This window comes from Camelus ferus, chromosome 19 (assembly GCF_009834535.1).
Source record: "Camelus ferus isolate YT-003-E chromosome 19, BCGSAC_Cfer_1.0, whole genome shotgun sequence".
Classification (NCBI taxonomy): Eukaryota; Metazoa; Chordata; class Mammalia; order Artiodactyla; family Camelidae; genus Camelus; species Camelus ferus.
Genome location: NC_045714.1, coordinates 35,418,573 through 35,435,323, shown reverse-complemented (window position 1 = coordinate 35,435,323; position 16,751 = coordinate 35,418,573). Strand labels below are relative to the sequence as shown.

At 50.5% G+C, this 16,751-nt stretch overlaps 1 protein-coding gene across 3 annotated transcripts in view; it reads left to right on the top strand.

Moving 5' to 3' along the window:
- BCL2L1 (BCL2 like 1) overlaps nucleotides 1-16,058 on the top strand; it is a 46,267-nt gene extending 30,209 nt beyond the window's left edge. For all 3 annotated transcript variants that reach the window (XM_032462072.1, XM_032462073.1, XM_006179230.3), the window contains exon 3: nucleotides 14,403-16,058. In XM_032462072.1, coding sequence (XP_032317963.1) covers nucleotides 14,403-14,540 — 138 coding nt within the window. In that variant the 3' untranslated portion in view covers nucleotides 14,541-16,058. The remainder of the gene's footprint in view (nucleotides 1-14,402) is intronic.
- The last annotated feature ends 693 nt before the right edge of the window (nucleotides 16,059-16,751 follow it).

The window sequence follows — 16,751 nt, the reverse complement described above, 5'->3', positions numbered from 1 at the left end:
ACAGAGGGAACAGGTACAGAGGCCCCAAGGTGAAAAAGGTGTGCTTGGCAAGTGTTGAGGAAGAGCAGAGGAGATGAGTGTGGCTAGAACAGAGTGAGCAGAGGAGAAAGTGGTGGAAGTTAAAGGTTTGTGTGAGACCCTGTGGCTCGTCCTTTGAGTGAGGTGGGAAGGCAGTGGAGTGTTTTGACCAGAGAGGATCCGACTGCTTTTAGAAAGACCCTTCTGGCTACTGTATTGGCAGGGACCATACGAGAAAGTAAGAAGCTGATAGCTCAGTAAGGAGGTTGTTACAACAATACAGGCAGGAAATGATGTTGGCTTGGACCAAATGATGGGGGTGGGTGTGGTAAGTGATGGGATTCTGGATAAATTTTGGATATAGATCCAGAGGAATTTGCTGACAGATCGGAGCTAGAGAGGGCTTAAGGATAACTCCAAGGTGTTCTAGGCTTCAGTACCTGAGAGGATGAAGGTGCTACCATTCACTGAGAGGGGAAAAGTTGCTGAAAGAACAAGTTGGGGGGTGGGTTAAGAATTTTCAATACATTTAAGTTTTTTTTTTTTTTTTACAGTAAATCAAATGACAGGAAGATGTTAATGATAAATGATGACATGGATAAGGCCAAAACAATGAAATTGTGGTTAGATGTGTCTGTGCTTCCTTAAGCTCTAAAATTCTGCTTTAGTGATTTCAGAGCTCGAAGTCTCCCATTCATGAAGAATGGGGACTTGAGATTCACCCTAGAACGTAATGGATGCAGAAGGAATGACAGGGGAGGAATCTTTTGGGCCACACTTAACCTCTTGTTCATTTAGAAGGACTTGGAAAGTTCTTGCACACATCCTGGCCTCCTGGCATTGCTTCATTCACTCACTCACTAAGCACTTTCTGCCAAACAGGCCCTGGACACCCAGCACAGCTCTAATGCCCCTTCCCTCCCAATATAAATCAAGCTATCCCCAATCCACCCCCTAGGCCAGCCACTCCATGATCCTGCACATACCTGGAGGTCAGGTGAGCAAATGGCTTTGCCTCCATGACAGCAGAAATGGTTTTGTCTCTTTCTCCACGCCATAGCATTCCCATAGTTATCAAGCTGGAAAAAAATCCTCAAAGACCTCTTCCCCTGCCTTTTGTAGATGAGAAACAGGGCCAGAGAAGCAAGCAACTCACATAGTCCGCATTCGGTCCATTACCAAATCCTTTCAGATCTACTTTTAAAAATAAATTCTGAATCTGACTGCTTCTCCCCAGCTTCTCTGGCACCATCCTGGCTTACCCGCCCTCATATTTCTCCTGGCTGACTGCATCAGCTCCTCATCAGACCTCTTGCTTCCACCTTTGCCCCTGGAGGTCTCCACCCAGCAACCAGAGGGACTCTGTTAAAGTCAAAATCAGATCATGTCCCTTCTCTGCTCAGAACCCTGCAGTGTTCCCTTGTCACTCAAAGGACAGGCCCCTGCACAATCTCACCCTTGGCCAGACCCCTTTGCTATCAGTCTCCCCTCATTTGCTCAGCTTCAGCCATACCAGCATCCTTCCTGTTCCTGGAGTTCCCCAAGTGCATTCCTGACGGAGCCTGACACTTGCCGTTCCCTCTTCCTTTCCTTAGATCTTGCATCGCTGCTTCCCTCACTTCACTCAGGTCTGTGATCAAATGTCACCTCTCTTTCCCTGACCTCAGGTTCTAATTCCGCACTTTTCCATGTTTCTCTCTAATCCCTTTCTCTTACTGATTTTTCTTTTTGGCACTTATCACCATCTGACACATATGTTTGTTGCCTCTCTTTGCATTAAATTATAAACTCATGCAGGAAGGAATTTTCATCTAATTTGGTCACTGCTTTATCCTCAGCACTTAACAGAGTGCCTGGCATTTAGTGCACACTTATAAAAATTTATGGAATGAATGGGTGTCCAGAGCAAAGCAGGAAGCTTTCCTGTGACCCCACAGGTCAACCCACAAAAGGGTCAAGGTCTATCTTAGAAAACTCAGCTAACAGCTCCACCAAAGCTACTTGCATCATTTTATTTGCAAGATAATGACCAGATGGAGGGAGGGGCTCTCTATAAGGACTGGCCTTGCAGGGGCTGGGTTGGGGGTGGGGCGAAGCACAGAGCTGACATCTGCATACCTCTCCCCACCCCTCCTCCGCCCCTCCAAGGCGCCCAGGGGACAAGCCTCTGCCCTGTCCTCAAAGTCATCTCTGATCCAGGGCCCAAGAGCCTCAATAAGCAGTGGGTGGTGGCTGGGTGAAAGGGGAAGGAAGGAAGAGCTCAGTCACATCCTTCTGCATCTGTCCTGTTGCACTGGCAGATTTAGCGTGCTGTGGAGTCAGCCCCCTTCATTCAGTTACCAGAGATCTCAGGCAAGGTCTCCTAACCTTTCTGAGTCTTAGTTTCCTTATAAAATGTAAGTTGTAAAATGGGGACAACACCTACTTGCAAGATTTTGAAAATTCAAGCAGGGGCTCAGTCAATGTGAGATGTTATTTTTTTATTTGTGGCTGTAAATAATGAGAAAACAAGGTGAGAAGCACAAATAGGGTCATTCATGTTTAGATATAAAAAGATAACAGTTCACATTTATTAGGTGCTTTCCATGGACCATTTAATTCTTGCTGCTGAGTCTGTGACATAAGGACAGTGTTCTCACTTTATAGATCCACACCATTGGGCTCCAGGGGTGAAGAGGCTGTGTGGGGTAATCCTTTCACCTCCTCGGGTCTAGTTTCCCATCTGTCTAGGGTCGGGGTCAAACTAGACATCTCTGTCAACCACAGATCATGATACATGGTTTCTGAGTGGTCCCCATGCCACATCAGGTGACTCAGTGAGTTGCTTCTGGGCCTCCTGCTGCTGCTGCTGGTGATCTGTAATTTGTTGGTCCTGTGGGCACTGACTATGAACAGCAAACCTCCAGGTGCTGTCCCCCAGCATCATTGGCTACAGAGTATGCCAGCTCTCCTGGCACCACCTCAGGCATCTTGCTGTTCTGCACCTTGAGGTAGGCAGGTGGACTGAGTTGGAGATGAAATGAGAAGACTGGAAGAAACCAGAATGTACGAAATGCAGCCTGAGGGAGACTTCAGCTCTGAGGTTTTGGTTACAAGGGTGTGTGTGTGAGCATTCATATGTTGGAGGGGTGGATTTGCTACCGTCCCCAAATCCTCCAGAGCCATTGCCTTCTTCTGTGGAATTCCAAACATTTCCGATCAGATAAAGGTGGCTGAAAATATCCGGGACTTGTCTGGGCTAGTTGGAGGCGGTGCTGGGGTGAGGAGGTTGAGGCCACTGGGGCAGAGCCCGGCAAGGTCTGGCCCTCTGAGGAGCTGGCCCTGGTCACAGACCTGCCCATTGCCCTTTTCCTCTGGAATCTGCAGGTTGGAGGGCAAGGCTCAGCAGGCTTTGAAGTGGAGGCAACAAGTCCTACTCCAGAATGTTGCCTCTCACCCTCCGCACTAAATTATCAGAACTTTTGGATACCCTTGAGAGAGGAACACAGGTGGTCACATATTTGCCCATGGGTGAGTTATTTTCATCCTCCTCATGCGGCAGCACTAGTAAGAGCCCTCTGAGGTGATCCCCTTCATTTGCAGATGAGGAAAGTCCCAGACTTTGCCAGCATCCCAGACAGCAGAATGGACTAACCACAAGCAAGCCAGTGACAGAGCTGGGGCATGAAGCCCACACCTGCTGACTCTCAGTCCAGTGCTCTCCACAGCATGCGGCATTGATCAGCACCAGATGAGGGAGTGGAGGCAGCTTCAGGCAGAAAGGTGGAAGGAGTGGCTGCTTTGGACCATGGAGTACTTGGAGGCATAGACCCCAGAAGAAAGCAGAGTTTTAGGGAGGAGGTTGGCCCCAGAGACAAAGCCCCTCTTCCTTGTAGATTGCTACCCCAGTCCTTCCTGCCTATTACCTCAGCACAATGCAAAAGATGCTTTATCCAGAACTTTTGCATGAGCCTGGGAGAACTTGGTGTCTGTGGAGACCCAGTTACCCTGCCCAATCACCTGGTGTCTCAGGGCCTCCTTAGTTTTGCCAGACACTGAGGATAGGGGATGAAGAGAGAAGGAACTGGCCTTCTTCCCTTCCCTCCTCACTTGTCAGCCATACTCATTGGTACTGTCTCTGGGCCCAGTGCTGACCTAGGCCTGGTGCACAGAGCTCGTGGTCAGGAGTGAGCAGCTCAGCAAACTGATGAGAGAGCCGAAGGAGACATGGAGGGGGAGAGCAGAAGGCCTCCTCAAAGAACTATGAGATCAGTAGGAGAGAGCCCAGCAGAGGGACCAACATGAGCCAAGGTCCTGAGGCTGAAGAGAACGTGGCACGTGCGAGGTGAAGCAGCCTGGCCCTAGTCAAGGCTGAGGAAACCTGCAGGGTCTTATAGGCCATGGAGAAGGTTCTAAGACTCAAGCTGAACCTTGGTCTAATAATAAGAACAGAAATAATAGCTGGCATTTGCTTAAAGTCTACTATGTGTTACACATAGTTCTAAGAGCTTGCCATGTATTACTATTGAATTTTCACACTGTTCTTGTGAAATAAGTACATTTTTAATCCCCATTTTATAGAGAGGTCCAAAGCTAAACATCTTAGTCTAATTTTAAGACTCTTTTGGTACCTGCCTACTCTTTGCTCTGGTAGCCCAGCTTGGTGGAAAAATAGAAGTTAATTTGTCACCTTGGCCTCATCTAGATAGTACCACCATTTTACAAATTAGGAAACTGATACTTGGAGAGCAGCAGGACCTGGTCCAAGGCCCGAAGCAAGACCGGCAAGGCGTCCCACCAGCTCATGTTGCGTTCTTAGGCAGCCCTTGGTTTCAGAGTTGGAGGAGAGCAGCAGAGGAGAGAGGACCAGAACTAAGGCCAGCCAATGGGGGGAGGTAGAGGGAAAGGAAAAAGTTTTCCGGTAGAGCTGATTGAAGGGAAGGTTTTCCAAAAGAACTGCCCAAAGATGAAATGCTCCCCACAGGAGGGAAGGAGCCCCTTCTCACAAATGTTTAAGCAGAGAATGCCCTGGAGATGACTTAGAACTCCCAGGGGTATGGACCCGCTGGAGTGAAACAGACCTACTATGTGATCTGGACCTTCCAACGTTTTTTTTTTCCTTTCAGTTTTACTGAAATATATTTGACATACCGTACTGTATAAGTTTAAAGTTTACAATATAATGATTTGATCACATACATCATGAAGTGATTACCACAATAAGTTTAGTGAACATCCATCATCTCATTTAGACACACAATTAAACAGGAAAACAAATTTATTTCTTATGATAAGAACTCTAAGGATTTACTCTTAACAACTTTTTTATATAACATACAGCAGTGTTAACTATATTTATCATGTTCTACCTCATATGCCAAGTATTATAACTGGAAGTTTGTACATTTTGACCACCTTCTTCCTTCCCCTCCCCTCAGCCCCCCATCCCTGCCTCTGGTAACTACAAATCTGATCTCTTTTTCTATGAGTTTTTATTTGTTTGTTTATTTAGTTCCTGTTATACAACATGGTGATTCACTGTTTCTGTACATTTCATACTAATCACCCCAGTAAGTCTAGTTAAGATCTCTCACCGTACAAAGACATTACATAGTTATTGACTATATTCCCCACACTGTACATTTCATCCCCGAGACGCATTTATTTTGCAACTGGAAGTTTGTATCCCTATCTCCCTCATCTATTTCTTTCCTACCCCTTCCCCCTCCACTTTGTCATGCACCTGTTCTCTGTATCTATAATTTTGTTTATATTTTGTTCTGTTTATTCATTTGTTTTGTTTTAGATTCTACATATTAGTGAAATCACATAATATTTGTCTTTGTCTGGCTTATTTCACTAAACATAATACCCTCTGGGTCCCTCCATGCCCTCCATGTTGTCACAAATGGCAAGATTTCATTCTTTTTTATGTCTGATATTTTGTTTATATATATGTATATATATCACATTTTCTTAATCTATTCATCTGTAGATGGGTACTTAGGTTGCTTCCATATCTTGGCTATTGTAAATAGTGCTGCAGTGAAATAGGGGTGCATATATTTTTTCTAATTAGTGTTTTTGTTTTCTTCAGATAAATATCCAAGGAGAGATATTGCTGGATCATGTGGTAGTTCTGTTTTTAATTTTTTGAGGCATCTCCATACTGTTTTCCATAGTGGCTGCACCAATTTACATTCCCACCAACAGTACACGAGGGTTCCCTTTCCTCCACATCCTCACCCACACTTGATATTTGTTATCTTTTTGATAATAGGCATTCTGACAGATGTGAAATGACAGGTCATTGTGATTTTGGTGTGCATTTCTCTGATGGTTAACGATGTTGAGCATCTTTTTAGGTGCCTGTTGGCCATCTGTATGTCTTCCTTGGAAAAGTGTTTATTCAGATCCTTTGCCCATTTTTTAATTGGGTTGTTTGTTTTTTGATGTTGAATTCTTTGTGTATTTGGATATTAACCCCTTGTCAGATATATCATTTGCAAATAATTTCTCCCATTCAGTAGGTGGCCTTTTAGTTTTGTTGACAGTTTCCTTCCCCATACGGAAGCTTTTTTGTTTGATGTAGTCCCATTTGTTTATTTTTGCTTTTGTTTCCCTTGCCTGCGGAGACATACCCAAAAAAATATTACAAAGATTGATGTCAAAGAGCGTACTGCCTGTGTTTTCTTCTAGGAGTTTTATGGTTTCAAGTCTTAAATATTTAAGTCCTTAATCTATTTTGAATTTATTTTTGTTCATAGTGAGAGTAGTCCAGTTTGATTCTTTTGCATGCAGCTGTCCAGTTTTTTCAGCACCGTTTGTTGAAGAGGCTGTCTTTTCCCTGTTGTATATTCTTGCCTCCTTTGTCATATATCAATTGCCCATATAAATGTGGGTCCATTTCTGTTCTCTCTGTTCTGTTCCATTGATCTATGTGTCTGTTTTTGTGCCAGTACTGTACTGTTTTGATTACTGTAGCTTTTTAGTATAGTTTGAAATCAGGGCGTGTGGCATCTCCAGCTTTGCTCATCTTTCTCAAGATTATTTTGGCTATGCAGGGTCTTTTGTGTTTCCATCCAAATTTTATAATTATTCTAGTTCTGTAAAAAATGCCATTGGTATTTTGATAGGGATTGCACTGAATCTGTAGATTGGTGCCCCACCTTTCTGAACGCCATCTGGGAAATGAGAACGTTAGGGGTAAGCTTGAGCATCACGTAAAGGTTGGATGAATATGTTGAAAGGTCACTTTTGGGTGTCTGACTGTTTCAAGGGTAAGCCTTGGGCCTTCTCACTCTGGACACTGGGAGAAGAATGAAAGGCCATCTACTCATGAAAGAATAGGGAGTTACCAAGGATGAGATGCGGGGAGGCCTCAGAATTCTAGGACATGAAGGCAACTGAGCAGGTAGCAGCTGCCCAGCAGCCATTAAGTGTTTGGACTCTGGAGCCAGACTGCCTGAATTCAAATCCCTACCCTGCCGTTTATGAACTGCATGGCCTTGGGAGGTCACTTGACCTCTCCATGCCTGTTTTCTCTTCTGTACCATGGAGAGTAATGATAGCACTTACTTCGTGGGGTTATTATGAGGATTAAGTGAATTTGTCTACACCACGAAGCTCTTAGCACCATGCCTGCTACGTGGTAAGTGCTCAAATAAATATCAGCCATCACTCCACTGGAAGGAGCCACGAGCCCCTCAGTGAGCATCTGTGCCCCCAGCGAATGCTCTTCTCAGTTCTCTCTCTGCCTCCAAGACTAGTGCCCGCTTCTGAGCTGAGGAGGTGGGGAGCCCACGCTCGCACTGCTGGGCCCGATACGATAGCTTTCTCAATCCCCAGCGGAGGTGTTATCTCCTCTCGGCACAACCACTTCCTTTTCTGAGAAATGAGCACATCTGTCAGGCTGCGCTTCTTAGAACTAATGGTGGGGGAGGAGGCGGAGGAGGAGAGGCTGGCAGCTGATGGGGGCAGTTAGAGAAAGATTAACACGAAGTTTGCAGTGAGGATGCCTCCAAATACTCCCTAAAGCCCAGATGGCCTGGGCCCTTCATGACACCCTCTTCAGCCAGTTAACACCAAGGTCACCTCGCTTTACCAAGTCTTCCCTTCCCCGGTTTCACCACTAGTGCAGGAGAAGCCGGGGCTCAGAGGCAGAGAGGTTGCCCTACCACCCACAGCCAGGCTGGCTAGGCTGAGGCGTTGGCCCCGGGACAGTCTGGCCCCCCATCCCTTTGCCCCTGCCTCACTGAGTGGCCTCTCTGGGCTGCCCACATTCCAGGCCCACATTCCCCGGGGTAGAGGAGAGAGGAGTGTTCCTCTCACATTGCCCAGGCCAACAGCTCCCCCGGGAAAGCCAAGGGAAGTGGATTCCAACCACAAACCTCACTTCTTCCGAGTCTCCGCCTACAACTCCCTGCCAAGAGGGTGATAAGGTCTCTTCATTTGCCCCCTCCCCATGCCCCTTCCTGCCATCTCCTTGGGATCTCCTAGTAAGGCCTCATTTGTCTACTCAGCAGGCATTTACCAGCCCCTCCCTCAGGGAAACTGAGGCTGGGAGCAGAAAGGGACTCTGGCCTGCCCGTGCCGGGCTGTGACGAGGCCAGGTGAGATACAGTCCTGATGTCCCTGGCACTTTCCCCGGGCTGCTCGGAGCCCCTTCCTCTTCTCCACCTACCTCTTTCCCGAAATAACCAAGCAGGAAGGAAGCGGTGGGCCTGGGCCCTCCCGAGTCACCCTAGAGGAAGGAAGGGCCGTCTGGCAGAGGTACTTGTTCCCCACTGAAGCCAGGACGGAAGGGTTTCACTTTCTCTCCTGGCGTGCGTCACATCCTTTTCCTGTGGCACCCAGTTCCCCTCAGCTGGCTGGGGGCTAGAACTCATTCATTCAGCTGGTGGCCTCAGGCCACCTTCCTCCTTCTAGAGGGACTCAAGACTCTAGACCTGGCCCAGAAAATGAGCTGGCTTCCCCACTTACTCATTTGGGGCAGGTCTCTCGTGTGTCTGAGCCTCAGTTTACATAGGCTTAGAATGAGGACCTCTTTCAGGAACAGAAGTGCATGCACTTGGCCCGTGATGGAGTCTCGAGAAGAACTGCCCTTTTGAAAGTGAGCAGAATGCTGTGTCGAGGTTAGGAGCAAAGGCACTGGAGTCGGATTGTTGGTGCAGGCAGCCCAGCCAGGCCACCAAGTGTGTGACCTTGGCCAAGTCACAAATCATCTGTGGGCCTTTGGTCTGTCAGCTGTATGATGGGTTAACAGTAGTACCCACTGACCGACAGGCTGTAAAGATGGTCAGATGAACGAATCCACAGAAAGGACCACAAAGAGTGTCTCAAAAGGTAAGTACTCAGGAAATGTCATCTGTTGCTGCCGCAGCCACTGCAGAGGCTAGTTCTCTGTGGGTGGAGATAGCTCGGACAGAGGTGGCAGGGTCAGACAGCAGAATGAGCATGAGGCCAGAACTCAGACAAATCCCAGTCCCACCACTTCCGAGACAGATTGTGGGTGGACGCGGAAGCCTCCATTTTCACATCTGTAGGATGAGGCTGTGATAAATGTTCTGAGGATTAAATGAAAGTAGTCATTCATTTGTTCCTCTCAAAGAGATTCACTTAGAATGGCACCTGGCATGGGTACAACACTCAGGTGTGGGATAAAGGTCAGTTGCTAGAATAAGTTATTTTATTGTTATTTAACAAGCAAGGACACTTATGGGCTACAGAAGTAAAGTAACCTTCTCAGAGTCACACTGCTAGGAAGAAGCGTGGAGACGGGGGAGGCCAGAGAGGAGAAGGGTGGGAATTGGAGGACTGTACTTCAGCCCCTGGCAGGGCAGGTGGTCCCCTGGCACTCGGGCCACTGCCCCAGGGGCATCGTTGTGCCAGCCTATTTTCTGACTTCTCTAGGGTTTCAAGTGGCTGCAGGGTGACCTGCATTGTTCAGTTGGCTGTCTCTGGGCAGAGATCTAGCCGAAGTCAATCTTCCTGTCTGGATGGGCCCCTGGCTTCTGATGTGGGTCAGTCTTGGTCCCTATCTGCTTTGAGCCCTCAGACTGATGGGGGGACTGACACACAGAGGGCCTCAACCTAGGGATGCCCTGCCTCTCCTTCAGGCCTCAGGGCCTTTGCACTTGTTGCTTCTGCTGGAACATGCTCTTTTTAACCCAAGATTTTTGATCATTCCTCAGCCACTGCCACCTTTTCATTCAGGTCTCAGCTCAAACCTCATTTCCCCAGAGAGGCTTTCTCTGACCACTTCACCTCCATCAGTGCCCCGGTATTCTTTATCACCTGCTCAGGACATACTGTCTTCAAAACCCCATCTTCCCTGAAATTGTCTTGCTTCTTATTCTCTCTGCTTCCCACTAGGACAGTGTTTCTCAACCTTTTTTTCCTTATCGCCACCCCTCCACTGAGTCCTTTTTTTTTTTTTTTTAGATATTTTTGTCTCAGTTGCCCTGCCATGACTTTGAATGCTGCAGCTGTGCCGTGTATCTTTCTGTGCTGTGCCCCTACCACCCCCCATGGAGAATGCGTGGCCTAGAACACGAGCTCCGTGAAAGCAGGGACTTTGTCTTGTTCACTCCTGTGTCTCTAGTGCATAGTAGGCGCTCAGTAGTTATGGCGTGAGTGAAGGTTCAAAGAGGAAAGTCCTGGAAGCATAAAGGAGACAGACATTCATCCTGGAGTCAAGGGAGGGATGAGTAGGGAGGTCTTGGAAGACAGGACTCCATAGTGGAGTCATATGAGCTGAGTAGGGTTGCTGACTGAGGAGGGCAGATGTGGGGAGGGTGACCAGTTAGAGGACACAGTGCTGGCGGAGACGCAGTGGCATGAGGCTCTCTGGGGGGTGGGGGTGGGGCCATTCCATGAGTGTGGCCAGCATTGTTAGAGGAAGGACCTTGAAAGTAGTCCGGCCTTAGCTTCTCCTGGGGACCCTGGTTCTTGTCCCACCACTCAGAAGGGCCCCAATGCCAAGTCAGGAGCCCCCAATACCTAGTCCAAGCTCTGCCGCAAACTGGCTGTTTGAAACTGTAAAGTGGGTGGGTAGGTTGGCCTTGCTGACTTGGGGGTCTGCCTGCCTAGGAGTCCGTGGTTCTCCCATGGAGCTCATTAGCCACTGCCTGCCCCCAGTGGCCCTGAAACTGCCCCCCGTGGATTCCCCATGGTAGTGGTCACAGCTCCAGAGAGAAACTTGGCCCACTGTGCTCTAATCCAAGCTGGGTATGCAGGTAGTCTCTTTGGCCTGGGTCTCCTGAAAGCCTCTGTGACATCAGAGACCTCCCTGCAGCCCACCCTTACATCTCACCCCCTGCCCACCGTGCCAGCCCTGGCTCAAAACAGTGAGAGCCCCTGAGCAGCAGTGGGGGCTTATCTCTGCTTTTCCAGACCAGGGCAGCTCTGCAATCCTGTTTATTTACCGAGAGTAGCCGCCCGCTGAGAAAATGGCTGTGTTTATTTCCAAGTGTGTCGTGTGAACCATGGGCTAAATATACCCACACCACTGCCTCCCCAGCACCCGCCCTGGAACAGCACGCCCCGTTTTGCTTATGCTCTCTCTGCAAAAGCAATCCCCGGAATCCATGGCCCTTCGAGATCCTCTCCCTCCTCCCTAGGAGAAGGAGCTTCTGAAATGGAGATGAAGGTTGTCCAACCGGGAATGCATGGGTGGGGGCTGGGCCAGTCAGAGCCTTGTCTCTGTGGCACCGACGTGAGAATGTTCCCTCCTCCCTGGAATGACTGTTCCTGGACAGTGAGTGCTTTGTGCCCTTGCAGGGACAGGGCCTGTTTACTCCAACACAGCCCCAGAGCCGAAAATTTCCTGTGGCTGCCAGCCCTCTCCTTCAGGAAAGTTCCCATCCAGGGAGCCAGGCCTCTCCCACTTTGGCTGCAACCCAGTGTCCCTGGTTTCTTGTGGGACATTTGGCCCCATGGGATAACCAGGGCCTCTGGCTGTTGCCTCCCTTCTCCCATGCTCCACAGCCCAGGACTCTCCCCCATCCCAGATCAGTCTTTTTTGTGACTTCACCTGGGCCTACTTCACTTGGGACCAGAAAAATTCAAATTTCTATAAGAATTTTATGGTCTGCCAACACCCATAGAGGCTAACCAAGGATGAAGGGGGAGAGACTGGGCAGCAACAAGGCCAAAGGGTGAGGACGCTGGCAGCTGCCACCACCGCTGCCCTTTTCTCCCCAGGCCCAAAGCTGCGTGTCCCCCAGCCTCCACACAGGGACATGTCCTGCTGTAGCAGCATTCCCTGTGGGGCCTGGCAGTCCTGGATTTTGATCCTGTCTCTGCCATCTGTTAGCTGGGTGACTCCAAGCAAGGTCTTTCCTACTCTAAATCTCAGTTGCCTCATCTGTGAAATGGGGCTCAGAGCTCTACATCTGGGGATTCTGATAAAGGCAAAATGGGGTGGCAGCGCCCGGCACTCAGGAGACATGCAGACCTTCGTTCTGTTCATGTGTTTATTGAGCACTTGGTGCTACTCTGTGCCAGACACCGTTCTGGGTACTGGGTATGTAGGAACAAGACAAGGTCTCTGCCTCAGCAAGCCACGGCCACTGCAGGAGACAAATGAATACAAAGATCAAGTGTAGACTCTGCTTATGATAAGTGCCGAGAAGAAAAATAAAGCACGGTAAGGGGATAGGTAGAGAGAGATGGCCTGGGGGAACCATTTTAGACAAGGTGGCCAGGGAAGGTGTCTCTGAGGAGATGACATTTGAACAGAGTCAGGAGTGAAATGAGGGAGTAAGGCAGGTGCTGACCTGGGGTCAGGTGCTCCACACTCAAGGGCAGCAAGGTCTGAGCTCAGCAGATGTTCCAGGAACAGCAAAGGAGGCCAGTGCGACTGGAGTGGAATGTGCACTGGGGAGGGGCCAGGTCCCACTGGACCTCACTGGGCGTGGTTAAGACTTGATTCCCTGTGTGATGGGGAGTCTTGGAGAGGGATATGGTCTGAATGGCGGGTCTTTCCCCACCTGCCTGCCTTCCCCTCCCGGTGCCTTCTCCTCAGCATGTGCTAAGCTCTGTGGTCACTCTGGCTCCTGCATCACTGCTCCCTCCCTAATGGCTTCATAAATGTTGAGAATTCTTGGAGTCAGGTTGGCAGCTCTGTGCACCTGGCCCTCTGCTAGGCACCAGGGATATGAACAGAAATGATGCTGGCTTTCTAAGTGCGAGGGGAAGCTGTTGGTGAGCCGTGATCTGATCTGTGTTTCTAAACATCTCTGCGTGGAGCATGGACTGAGGGGATGTTGTCATGACTAGACTTGGGCCAAGCAGGTATTACAGTGAGCAAACTGGCTGCGTGGGCCGTGGGGCCAACTGGAAATGGCAGGCGCTGTCGGGGGCGGCCACTCCTCAGCCAGTTGGGCCCAGGTGGAGGTGTGGGCCCATGGTGTGAGCTCCAGAACCAGCCAGTGATCTGTTCCCTCCCTGGACACAAAACACACTGATTTCTAGGTGCCAGACACCAGGTTTGGATTCTGGTTCTACCACAAATCTGGCTCACCCGACCAAGTCCTTCTGCGCTCAGTGGCCCAGCTTCCTGGCCTGTCAATGAGGAGAAACAGCATTGCACTGCAGCATTGTTGAGCGGATTAAAGGACAGATGGGGTGCAAAGCTCACTCATTAAAGGGTATTCCAAGCTCCCTCTCCCTGCCCCGCAGGCTGGCTCCACCCTAGGCTGGGTAAATTTAACCCGCAGCCCCTCTTTCCCCACATCATGTGCTTCCCTCCTGACTGCCTTCAGGGCAGAGGGCTGGTGCTCACCTCCTTGTGGGACCAAGGTCAAGCCCCCTGGGGTGGGGAACCGGCTGAGGCCTCATAGACCCCATCCCTGTCCTGCATCGTTGTTACCGTCTCCACTCTGCCCTGCTCTGCCCTTGAATCACTCTGGGAATCTCACCCTGTCACCTTTCTCTGCCTGCCTCCCTCTGTTGCTGCAGTGGGAAGGCTGAGGCCCGCTGGTTCTGCACTACCCTCAGCCTCAACTCCGAGCTCCTCTGTGGCTTCCAGACCACGTGTGGTCCAGCTATCTCTCAGCCCTACACCCCTCTCCCCTCCTCTCTTGGCCTCCTGTCAGTTCCTTGACTCTGCCCATTGCTTTCCCACCTCCTGAAGTACCACTTCCCAGATGTCTGACCTTGGACAAAACTCTTTCCCACTTCCCACCTGTTTTCTCCATAATAAAATTGATTGGTTATCCCCAACTGAAGGTCAGGAAGGAGGGCAGCCCTTAACCCTCATCTGGCTCAGAGTGGGCATGGACAGCTACCGTTTTCTCAGGTCACCAGGGCCATTGCCTGCCGCTGGCCCTTCTCTGTCCCACCCACCCACATTACTGTGAGGACTCAAACAGCATGTGCCCTTCTCTTCTGTCTCCCTGCAGGACACTTTTGTGGAACTCTATGGGAACAACGCAGCAGCCGAGAGCCGGAAGGGCCAGGAGCGCTTCAACCGCTGGTTCCTGACAGGCATGACTGTGGCTGGTGTGGTTCTGCTGGGCTCGCTTTTCAGTCGGAAATGACCAGACACTGACCACCCACTCACAGTCCCACACCCCCATCCTGCCTCCACCGCGTCCCTCCGTCCAGCCACCATTGCCACCAGGAGAACCACTACATGCAGCCCATGGCCACCCACCCATCACAGGGTTGGGCCTAGACGTGGTCCCCGCAGTTAGTTTTCTAGAATCTACCATGCTTCTGTGAGAGCCGCCTTCCCCAACACCTCAGTTCTCCTGGCCTCGAAACCCACAAAGTTTCCCCAAAATCTGCCCCATGAAAGCTAACAGGTAGTGGGGAGGGTTGTGGCTGGGGGCTAGAGTGCCCTGCCTGGTTGGTGGAACCCTCTTCCCCCTTAGCCTACCCAAGAACGCTTTCCTGCCAGGGAGCTGGAAAGTTTTCTGACCCTTTTCCCTAGAAAGAGAGACTAGATTGCCTTCGTTTTGATGTTTGTGGCCTCAGAATTGATCATTTCCTATCTCCTCCTCCTCCCGGACCTGGGCTCCCTTTCCTTTCATCCCCACCGTCCAAGAGCCACTTAGGGGCCACTTCTGACTAATTAGGGATTCAGGCTGCTTGGGATAAAGAAACAAGGACCAGGACCCCCTCCCCACCTCTGGCCTGGCCCAAGTCCCTACCCCCAATCTCAATGTCTTCTAGAGGCCTCTGACTAGAGGCCAGCCCAGCGGGATGGAGGGGGCTATGGCCGCAGGAAGCACCCCATGCCAAAGCTTGGGTAGCCCTTGCAGTGTAGCACTACCCCAGTTCCCTTCCCCTTCCCTGGCTCCCATGACCATGACTGAGGGACCAACTGGGCCCAAGACAGGTGCCCCAGAGCTGTTTATGGCCTCAGCTGCCTCACTTCTTGCAAGGAGATCAGCCTGTGGCATCTTTGCCTTAGGCTGCTGCCTGTGGGGTTCAGGAGCCTCAGCCCAGAGGTGAAGGGGAGCTACAGGGAGCAGCTGTGGGAGCCCTAGGGTCTTCCCTACCTCAGGCAGGAAGGGCAGGAAGGAGAGCCTTGTGTGTGGGGTGGAGGTAGGGCTGGCTGGAAGGGCCAGTCCTGCTGGGCCTGAAGAACTTGTGCCCCACCCCTGTTCAGCCTGGGCAGCTGGGCTGCCAAGGTCAGAGTGGCCTGGCCAGGAGCTCTTCAGGCCTCCCTCTCTCCTCTGCTCCACCCATGGCCTGTCTCATCCCTGGGGGCCCTGGCCTAGCCCTGGCCACCCCGGGCTCTCTGCTGTACATATTTGAGACTAGTTTTTATTCCTTGTGAAGATAATATTACTATTTTTGTTAAGCGTGTCTGTATTTATGTGTGAGGAGCTGCTGGCTTGCTGTGCGCGTGCACGTGGAGAGCTGCTGCCCGGAGATTGAACGGCCTGATGCTCCCTCCCCTGCCCTGGTCCGGGGAAGCCAGCCGGGGGTCCTGGCTCCTGAGGGACACCTGTCCCTCCCCCCAACCCCCACCCCACACTTGTTCCAGCTCTTTGAAATAGTCTGTGTGAAGGTGAAAGTGTTCAGTAATAAACTGTTAATTCAGTGAACAAAGGGCCTGGGCTCTTGTGTGCTCCGGGAGGACAGGGAAGGAGGGGCTGCTCGGCTGGCAGAGAGGCTGCAGGAGAGCCAGGTGCTGGTGCTGGCCCTGCTGCCTCCAGGGGAGGACATTGGACAAGTCCCTTCCTTCCTCTGGGCCTGAATTCCTCCACCTGTGCACTGGGCTTTTATTGAGACCTGCTGTGTGCTGGGCACTGGGGCTATTTGTCAACAGGACAACACAGCCTCTGCTGTCAGTAGCTGACATTTTAGTGGGAGAAACAGTCAAGTGGCCACTTGGGAAGTGTTTACTGACCCCTGCGCTGTGCAAGCACAGTCTGAGGCACAGGGGATTCTTCAGGGAGCAAAGCTCTTGCCTTTATGGAGCTTCCATTCTGGTCGAGGAGCGACAGCCACATGAATATCAGGATGGCTCTAGCTGTTGCAGGGCAAAGGTGGAAACAGGATGACCCCGAGGAAAGCATGGCAAGACATGAAAGGCTTAGCAGGGAAGGAGGAAAGAAGGGGTCATACTTGAAGTAACATCTTAAAGATAATCCCACAAGATCGGCTGATGGATTAGAGAGAGCTCTAGAGAAGAGGAACCAAGGGTGATTGGAGATTTCAGAAAAGTGGTATATCATTGTAATTACAAAATGAAGCACATTCTGAGGCCAGCACAACCCAAGGGCTTACAGTGAGTA